Genomic DNA, 10,481 nt, shown 5'->3' with positions numbered 1-10,481 from the left:
AATAATGATTGGAACAAGTTTGAAGTTGCTATAATTCTCTTAATATTTTATAAATTTTAGAATGCAACTTTTTGATGCTGTTAGAAAGGAGGAGAGAGTAGGTTGAGTGTATGCTTAATTGAATATATATTAGCCTGGGTTAATCTGAATATTTTATAAAGGATTCATGAAGTATGTTCTCAAGGCATATATTTGTTTACTTCATGTTTTGCATAAATGAATTAATTGTGCACAAATCGTAGAAACACAATATGCTTTATTTTGCATATATTCAAAGTTTTGTCATCATCAAAAAGGAAGAGATTGTTGACCCAATGGATTAATTTTGATGAGTACGAAATATCTGAGTATAATACTAATGATTTTGTGTTCTTAGAGTAGTTAAATTTGTTTTATAGAGAGCTCAATATGTTTGAAAAGTTAGAGAAGCATGAAGAAGTTTTTTGAAGAGTTTTAGAAATTTCTATAATAGATGAGTCGACCCCAGGGTATTTCAAGTCAACTCCTAAAGATCACAAGTCGACCCCTAAGATCACAAGTTAACCCCTGAATGGCTACAGACAGAAAACACAAAGCAGTCAAAAATATCTCTTTCATGACTTGACCATGAAGATTACAAGTCGACCCCTGAGATCAACCTGTCTACGCTTGATAACAGTAACGACTAATTTTTCTGCAAAACTAGAATGACCATATTCACTTCAAACGGCTGGTTTCTTTTCTCCAACAGCTAGAAACGACTCTCCAATAACTTTGTAAGCTATAAATACCTCCAAATTAAATTGGAGAAGATGATGGATTAAGGAGATTAAGTGGATGAGGTAAAGAAAAAGGAATACAAGTGAACGCCACTTTTTAGGCTTCAACTTAAGGATCAATTTGAGAAGTAATTATTCAAAACCTCCTACTTCTGAGTGAGCTTTCAAACATCCATAGAGAGAGCTTCAACTACCAATTATTAAATTCATCACAAGATCAAGAGCGAGCAAGGAAGGAAAAAGAGAACAAGTTGAATTCTGAATCTTGTGTGGGGTTTTTGGTATGTCTAATGCCATGAAAATCAATTGGCCTGTAAGATTTGGCTGTACCCATGAAACAACTAGGTTGCGGTCGATCACCCTAAAAAATTAACTAAGTTTTGCAAATCAACAAGGAATTCTTAAGGGTTGAAACTCGGGATTGGTTTAGTTGTATTGGCAAAATAGCTTGGTTTTGGTTGATTGCCAGAACAAATCATGTAAGTTTGGTTGTATGCCCAAAAAACAATTGTGCTGTAATCTTGCTTATAGATTATAGTGAAATTTCTAAGGAAGATTTTTTGGAGAGTGGATGTAGATGCAGGGTTGGCACCGAACCACTATAAAATTATAGTATTTATATTGTTATCCTTATTCTTATCTTTTGCATTTATTTATCATTTTACTGTGCATACTTATGTTTAAATTAGTTTAACTTAATCATTATTTAAGTTTGTAAAAAGTTTTGAAAAGTCCAATTCACTCCCTCCCCTCTTGGGTTGTCATTTTAGGAAACACACATACACACACACCTATATATATACAAGATATGTTATTAAGAGAGAGAGAGAGAGAGAGAGAGAGAGAGAGAGAGAGAGAAATATGTTATTTTAGATTCTGTCAGTGAAAATTTGTGATTAATATATAAGAAAATAATATGAGTAAGGAGTTAGTATATTATCCACTTGTGTCTCTCTCATCTACGATTTCTCTTAGACAACCCAAATCGGTTGGACTCTATTTAAAAGAAAATCTCCAACATCTTTCATCCACATCCTGACCCACTGGATCTTTTTAAAATTAATAAACAAATAAAAATATTGAAATATTTTTTCCAATTCATGTGTTTGATCTCTCTTATTCTTAATACTTGAACTTATACATACTCGGTAGCTGTTGTGTATATATTTATTATACACACATTCATGCTAATATAAAAGAAATATAATAAGAAATAAAGTCATCTATAAAAATATAGAGGTAGTACCAACTGAGGATTAATTGAGAAAATGATTTAAATTGTTAAACATGTACAATGTAGGCTAAAAGATGCACCAGTGTAAATAAGTAATTCAATATATATATATAAGGAAAGATAGAGATAGATCGAAACTTATATGAGATTAAGTAGCAAGGAAGAACGTAATATCACTACATCTTTTAAAAAATATAATCCTAAATAAAGTAAAATGGAGGATAAAAAATCATTCAACCAATCCCAACTAATTTGGGATTAAGGCTTATTTAAGTTAAGTTGCATGCATACATACGCACACAAATACATATACATATATATGTATGTAAAAAAAAAACACTCATAAAACATAGGAGGCTATGAAATATAAAAGGCTATGAAAATAACATAGTTTACATTTTATACATTAATATTATTTTTTACAAGTTCCTTGTTAGTCATTTTTGCATAGACTATAATCCATACGTTTTAATATTAATATAAATAGACTAAGAAATTGACCTCCTCATTATCGAAGGTACCGAGAGAGTATCTAAGGCATATTTAGGAAATATCCAGTGTGTTTTATGAATTTAAAAAAAAAGAATATCTCACACAAGTATCAAATATGTATTCAAGAAGTATCTGACAAATTTAGGTATCCAATATGGATATAATACGAATGTAGCATGTGATTTGAAAGCACAAGGGCTCGTTTATCTGAAGACATACATCATATTACATAGGGAGTGCTTCAAAGTTAATTGGGATGTATGGGATCATTGGTTTCCATCAAGATTTCATATGTTGGTTTTTATATCTCATGCATTTAACGGCTACCTCAGCAACTAATCAACCAGAAAAAATTGGTAGGTCGTTTACGGTCTTGCCAGCTATCGTAGTATAGCTGATTAGAGACTTTTTTTTTTGCTCATAAAGAGAAAAAAAAACTTATTTTTCTTTACACCTGCCAGCCATTCATCCATTACATTGTTGAAATACAAACTGTGAACTGCACAATGATATAAAAATTAAAACTAGGACACAGTGCTAGGTAAAAAGTGCAGCCAATTAATTCCATGGACAACATAATTACAGAACACTCGTAGCTTGTTCAAATATTACACAAGGCAGAAGTAAAACTGCATACCAGAGGGAGGACATCGAACGTACAAGTCAAAGATTGATGTGGAAGAGGCCTGTCTTAAATCATACATAGAGACAACATGGAGATATACAAAACAAGACTGCAGTTATTTACTCCTTTCGCGCTGTGCAGCTTGTAACACTTTATTTGCCAATGATGAGAATGACTGAGCATTGTTCTCCATCTCTGATGTCCGGTCGCTAATGGCCTGATTAAAAAGTCAGAGTTAAATGTTCTAAATTTCTGCTGAAACGCAACATGATGGTGGCAAAATAAGACTTGATTAAAATTTTTTTTTAAAAAATCCTCTATTGGTTAAAGTAACATCAGGTGGAAATCTTGCACCTAGACTTGCTGAAAGCAACAAAAGAGATAGCAACTAAGTAGCCCTAACATTTTGGAAAGTTACAGTGAAGCTAGATGCACTTTGGAAGCGGCAATTGGACTACATAAACCATGTCAACTATCACGATCTAGGAGCATGGTTATAGATGCCTGTAAGATTAGAATACAAGGTGGAAAATAATGACAATAGATTAGATTTCTGTTGGAATGGAGTTTGCTAGCATACAAGGATGAATTTTGTTAATGGTTCAATAGGGCACAACATTAGTCATATGAATGTCAAACTGTGTTGATATGGGCTAAGCTATCATCAATCTTCTTCCACTTGACATTGTAGTGCAACTTAGCCCAGTGTTTTTTAAAACACAGTTTTTAAGTTTTAGAATGACCTTTGCTTGCATCATCCAACTTGGAGAATGATGGTTGCTTTAAGTAAATGATGCACTTCTGTGACTAGAGATGATAAAATTGTACGGTCCATATAACGTTTCCGAAAAAACGGAGCCAATTGATAAGATGTTACCAAAAGTTGCTTTTTCATAATGAAATAACAAACATAACACTTCCAAAGATTGGAGATGAATAATATTAACATATGTATGCATGCTCTACACACATATCATATATGAACAAGAAATGCAGGAGAACCATAGAATAACTCATGAAAATATCAACCGCAAACGATAATATTTAGAAAATGAAACATAGGACTATCAAGCATATGTACCATATGATGGTCAATGGTGAGCATTAAGATGTAAACTTTTCTTAGAAGGCACTACGTACATATAACTACGGACTTTCAAATAGGATTTAAATCATTTGATGAAGAGCATTAATGGTTTAGTTCCACAACTTAGGCTGCATTTGACTAGGTTAAAGGAATGCTAAATGGAATAAAGGCTCCTTCACTCCATCTATTCCACTTTAGCCAGCCAAACATCAAAACTGTGATCCATTTCTTATAAGGGTGAAATGGGTATTTTGAAAGGAAGTAAAGCTGCTTCTTCCATGTAACCCCAATAAACTACTCTATGCTACCTGATGAAGTAATTTACTTTATTTCGAAGTAAAGGGGGTTATGAGTAACTGGACCCATTTACTCCAAATTCACTGATTTTGCAACTAGACACTTAGTAATATCCCAAGAGTCACATGTCCTGGATCAGCTTAGATAGTGTTTTCTGCCTTTCCCTCTAATACTTTTTGCATAATACATGCTAGTTGATCATAAGTTAGTTCCTTTCTGGAGGCTTTTAAATTTAGTCCATAAGTATCAATTTACAACACTATTTCCTCATATTAGGGTTGAAAATGGACCTGAGCTGGCTCGAGGCCTCTCAAATCGGGCAGCTTCTTGGTCAGGCTTCGGGCCTGGCCTGAAAGGGTTCAGGATTAGGTTCAAGATCAGATTATATAGCTCAAACAAAAACCCAGCCCGGCCCAAGCCCAGCTCAAAGCCTGACTTAGATCGCCCCTAAACCGAAACCTAACCCACCATACCTTGCCCCAGCCCACCCCACCCCTCTCACACCGCCTCCCAAACTCTCTCTCTCAGCTCGGGCCCTCTCTAACTCTCTCTCCTCCCGATGCCCATCCCTCTCCCCCCACCCTACCAATCTCCTCCACTTCTCTCTCTCTCTCTCTCTCTCTGCGCGCGAACGCGCGTGTTTTTGCTCCCCTTCGTCTCTAACAAGGCAAAAGGGAGGACACCAGCCCTACCACAACCTGCTTCCATGTCATTGCCTTCACTGCCCATTTGGCCCCACTTAACCAAGCCTGCATCGCCGCCATAGCATCCATCCGCTAGAGCATCCACCAAAGTTGTTGCCATCAAGGAGACCTCAGAGAAGCTAAAGAAGATAGCAGAAGACAAGGCAGGGTTGGACTTGGGGTTCCGATTGGCCTTGATTCAGGTCGGGGGCCTGTTTCGGCTTTGGGCTGGGCTCAGGTTGGGTCCAAGCCTGAACCTTCAAAAAGCTTTCGAGCTTAAGCCAGCTGTAAGCTTAAAAAGAAATTCTAGGCTGAGCCTAGGCTGCATGAAGACCTGAATGAACCCAACCCAATTCCAACCCTACCTTATATTCTACATGGAAGAAACAACATAAATTATACAAGAGAGCATGATGACCAAGATCTTTGCATTGATCTTACTAATTATACTATGGCAAAGAAGATGAAAGAAGCACACTACTTCTCCTTGTTCTTCTTTGGGTTAAACTAGTCTTTTTTAATCTATTCAAGTATTATACTTCATCCAATATTTTAAGTATTGGCTTCAACAGAGCGCCCCCTGATGCAGAATCAATATGAAAACAAGTGCTAGTACCCAATACCTAGTCCAATCAGACAAAATTGGTCCAAATCTTCTAGCATCTATTGATATAGACCGGCACCTACAAGTTTGCACTAGTATAACTCAAAACAGAATGGACAAGATTCTTTGACTACAGTCAAAGAAAGAATAAGGTTCTCTAATTCTTTTCTCAGAGAGGATGGGGGGGTGGGGGGAACTGAGTGGCTGACCCTATCTCCTAGATCTCATCAAAGAATCAGCACTTTTAAGCCCAATAGCTCATCTATTACGGTAAAATGCCATCCCTTCCTGTTTTTTCTTTTGATTTTTGATAAAAAGGCTGAGAAAATAGAAAATGAGGAAAAATCACGGCAAAGTAAGAAAATTTTCTCATTTTGCCATGATTTCATGACGTGTTGTAAATCTACAATGGATTTACATGTTGGCATAATTTTCTTAAAAGCACTTTCAATCATGGTATGCCATACCGGTCTAAATCGGATGGTACGGAGCATACCATACTGTACCGGTTCAGAGCCTACCATACCATACCAGTTCGGTACAGGTATCTAGTACGGATGGCTACCGTACTGTACCGACGCTGTGCTAGTGTGGCAATGGTATAGGGTCCGCTACCGAGACGGCGAACTTTGCTTTCAATTTTACAAAATATATTTATTTTTGGATTGAAAATTAAATTTAAGATTAAAAAATACTTTTAGAAAAGGCATGCACATGCTATCATCTTTTGGTGGCAATTAGCCTAACTTTGGGCATGTTTAAGGCCGCTCAAACCTATACCCAAAATTAGCACATTTTGGAAATTAACCTAATCAAAGGCAACTTTCTTTTAGGGTAGAAAAATACATGCAATGTACATATGTTTAGCGACAATAACCCTAAACAAATTTAATCTTCATAATTTGATCATGCAACCCACCAACTATTAATGTCACATGCCTACAAGATAGGAGAGGGCCTAGGATTGTTTAAGCATGTGAGTAGAAGATGATATCAATGATGTTGCATGCCGAGTAGCCTCTTGGACATGTCAAAATATGATTGGTACCAATGTTCCTCACATATCAGATCTATCAATGATCAAACAACTAGAGTGGTCATTCTTCATACTTTGGGTACTAAAGTCGGTGGTACTATCTCGAACCGCCCGTTTCGAGGCATACTGAGCCATACTAAGGTAAGACTAACATGTTTCCGCTCCTCAGTTCAAGAAACCGGTGAGAGAGGGAGAGAGAGAAGGAGAGAGGAAAAGAGAGAGAGGGAGAGGGACAGGGAGAGGGAGGGAGAGAGAGTGCAGTGGAGGGAGGGAGGTGGAGGAAGGGAGAGAGAGGGCTCCTCTGTGATGCTGGAATAGGGGTGGAGCCTCTATTTCGAAATGAAACAGGGGTTTTGGGCCTATTTTTTTAAAAATTTAAAAGTGACGTTGGTGGCGTGGCTTAAAAAATTTCACTTAAATTTTTTTTTAAAAAAGGCCCAAAGCTCCTATTTCATTTCGGAACAAGGGCTCCACCCCCATTCTGGTGCCACGGAGAAGAGAGGGCTTCAGAAGCCCTCTATCTCCTTCCCTTTGCCTCTCTCCCTCCTTTCCTCTCCCTCTCTCTTTTCCTCATTCTTCTCCCCCTTTCTTTGTTGGTACGTGCTGGAATAGCACAACACAATACCATATCGCCAGCCTTCCGGCATAAGTGTCGGTTCCGATACTGAAACATGGCTGCCACCTATGACTTTGAGTTGGGATTTGGAATAGACAAGCCCTAGACTATAAACATGACCTAAACATCCATGTGATCCAAAGACACTATAAGGAATTAGAAAAGAGCTGCACGTTATTTACTTACTGTAATTGAAGTGTTATGACTTTATTGTTCGTGTTATGATTTGGTAATTCATGCTACATTTAAAATTATTCTTATTATCTTCAAAATTAATGTAAAAAGTAGAGAATAATTTTAAAATTTTCAATTCTAGTCAACAAGCTAGTATAGGTACCAAATCTAGTACTTAAAACCTTGACATCACCTATGTTCTTCATGATCTTTTTTTCTTTTAGCAAATTGTGCTAGGTTTTTCAGCAAATTTCAGTTCCTAGGTCTCAGCTTGATCAAATTTGGATGGACCCTTATATACTAACTTCATAAAATAATGAAACACAACTTGTTCCATTTGACTAGCTTTCCATAAGGAAGCTTCACAAGAAATATAAGGCTTCAATCAACTACACAAAGAGTAACCATGCTTTCATGGATTCTAATAAGCCTAGAACAAAAGGCCATGAATTTACCTAATATAGTTCCTTGTAGAAAGATTTCTTTCAGTCCTGTTTGAGATGCTCTAATAAATATACGTTTGTTTTGTTGATGGTACACAATCAGCATTAGAAGTCGCTTAAGCCCATTAGGGACTTACTTTTGAGATGATCAAATAAGACTACCAAGGAGATTCAAAATGGGACATTTTACCTGAAACTTCCTTACATTCTCCCTTAGCTTGCTCTCAGCTATCTTTGGAACACTTGCCTCCTGATCCAGAAAGAAAATGCAGCACATGTATTTCATATTATGAACATTTAAATTGTAAAAAAGAAATTGGAATGCATAAAGGATCTAAAATGCTGATACAAGCTACATTAAAAGAATCGGCTCGTGTATCATTTAAAAAGAATGCATAACTGCAATTTAAGTGAACAACAGTATGAACTATAACATAATATAAATAGTTTGAAGCAGAATGAAATTTTGTGTGCAAGATTTGTAGTGGTGTTGGGAGTTTTACCTTGTGAAACTGTAAGGCCATTTAAAAAACACAGATAAAATAGTGCTGGTCATGGGCACAGATAAAATAGATGGAGGGATGGCATTAGGTCAACTATGAAAATGCATCAGAATTAGCCTATACATATATGCATAGCAAATGATAGTTCACAAAACCAACCCCATATCAATTGAAAAATGTTTATGTTGAAAGAAACCAATTGCTTTCATACAAAGAGGGCCAACAATTGACAACTTTCGTAGTCCAGGAATTTTAATTATAATCAGTGCGAGGAGCGCTTCTGCACATAATTTATATTAATAAGTGAGCTTATGATAAAGTTTTGAGAGAGACTGTTTCATGAACAATGATGAAGAAAGTGATATTTTCCAGGGATATCTATTTTTGAAGGTGTGTCTTCTTCGCAATTATGCATTAGAACTAATATCGATATTCAAAAGAAACACAATTTTATCATAGACAATAGATTGCTGGTACATAAGAGAAAGGTGAACAAGCAAAAGAACTAGCAAAGGCACTTTTGATGGTTTCATGCCTAACAACTAGCTGCGCCTGTATAAATTATATATAGTGAAACTTATTAGTATCAGTAATCTGGATGGAAGAACACATTTAGATTTGGTGGAGATCTACTCAATTAATCAACTTCACCAGCATAGCTCTACTAAACCAAACACTATAGAGCTAAGGATTTTTCAGACATGGGAAAGCTAAGATGAAGTGATAACGCACCTCTTCAATTTTGTGCAATCATGTATATGTATACCATCAAGCCTTTGAATAAAACTTATATATAAGTTAGGGATAACAGTATCTTATGGATTAGTAAATCAGATCCTTTATATGTGGAGCTGAGAAGTTGAGGAAACTGTGCCATAAGATGAGGAAGAATGAAGTTAGAAGCAAGTACACCATTTGGAGAAGCACTAATTATAAGGACTTATGTAGGTGTTTATTTATTCCAATATCCATTGGGCGGAGGAGAGGTCTTGGGTACTTAAGTAGAGCCAAGGACCCTAATCAATAACTTTTGGCTGGCCCTTTTTGGATGAGCTTCTGGGTTGTTACAAATAACATAAGAGGTGACCCACCCCACAGCCTATATGGCTAGAGGGCTCTACAACATGGGTCCTTTGTGGCTGATCATGACCAATCATGGTGTTCCCCTATCAGGGATGACAGGGTTCAAATGGGGGAAGCGTGTGAGGATCCATGCAGGTGTGTATATAATTCCACATCAATTGTGTGCTGGGGAGGTCTTGGGTATGTAAGCAAGGTTGTTCTCCCTAACTAATAATTTGTGGCTAGCCATTCTTAAATGAGGTCTGGGTTTTTTCACTAACTAAAGAGAAAGTGAAGAATAATGATTGAAATGATGTGCAGGATAGGCTGGAGACCAAGATCGCAAGATCCACCATCTTGGTATCAGACCCCGTACCGGTGCCACACTAGCAGTGTCGGTACAGTACAGTACTAGATTTTTTTTTGGCGTACCGAATGTCGATACACTATCCGTACCGAGTACCGGTACCGAACTGGTACGGTACAGTACACCCCGTACCGGCCCAAACAACCTGGCGAACCATGTTGGAGATAGTTTTAATTACAAGAGACAAGACGTAGGATGAAGGGTCCCTGCTTCCTAAAGAGGGATAAACTGATAAGAAGCTGGATGAAATCTATAAAGCATCATTTGACAATATTTTGAAAGACTTTGCTAAAGGAAAAAATAGAATTTATAAAAGTAGTAATGGGATATAAATATTGTTTATGCCTTTTTTTATAGGCAATTGGTTATACTGAAGAAGAAATGAGGCGCAAGAGTAAAAAGCATAAATGTGCGATAGCACCTCTTTTTAAAAATTGTATTTAGTGAATGTGCTTTGAAAAGCTAATTAAAAACAAATATGATAAAATTACCAAAATAGA

General features: G+C 36.6%; 1 protein-coding gene across 3 annotated transcripts in view; it reads right to left on the bottom strand.

The window, feature by feature from the left end:
* Positions 1 to 3,022: 3,022 nt before the first annotated feature.
* LOC103720924 overlaps positions 3,023 to 10,481 on the bottom strand; it is a 34,608-nt gene continuing 27,149 nt past the window's right edge. For all 3 annotated transcript variants that reach the window (XM_039119502.1, XM_039119503.1, XM_017846124.3), the window contains exons 23-24: positions 8,240 to 8,299; positions 3,023 to 3,326 (exon numbers count right to left, since the gene is read on the bottom strand). In XM_039119502.1, the coding sequence (XP_038975430.1) occupies positions 3,225 to 3,326; positions 8,240 to 8,299 (162 nt within the window). In that variant the 3' untranslated portion in view covers positions 3,023 to 3,224. The remainder of the gene's footprint in view (positions 3,327 to 8,239; positions 8,300 to 10,481) is intronic.

Source organism: Phoenix dactylifera, unplaced genomic scaffold (assembly GCF_009389715.1).
Source record: "Phoenix dactylifera cultivar Barhee BC4 unplaced genomic scaffold, palm_55x_up_171113_PBpolish2nd_filt_p 000563F, whole genome shotgun sequence".
Classification (NCBI taxonomy): domain Eukaryota; kingdom Viridiplantae; phylum Streptophyta; class Magnoliopsida; order Arecales; family Arecaceae; genus Phoenix; species Phoenix dactylifera.
This window is presented reverse-complemented; position numbering and strand designations above follow the sequence as displayed.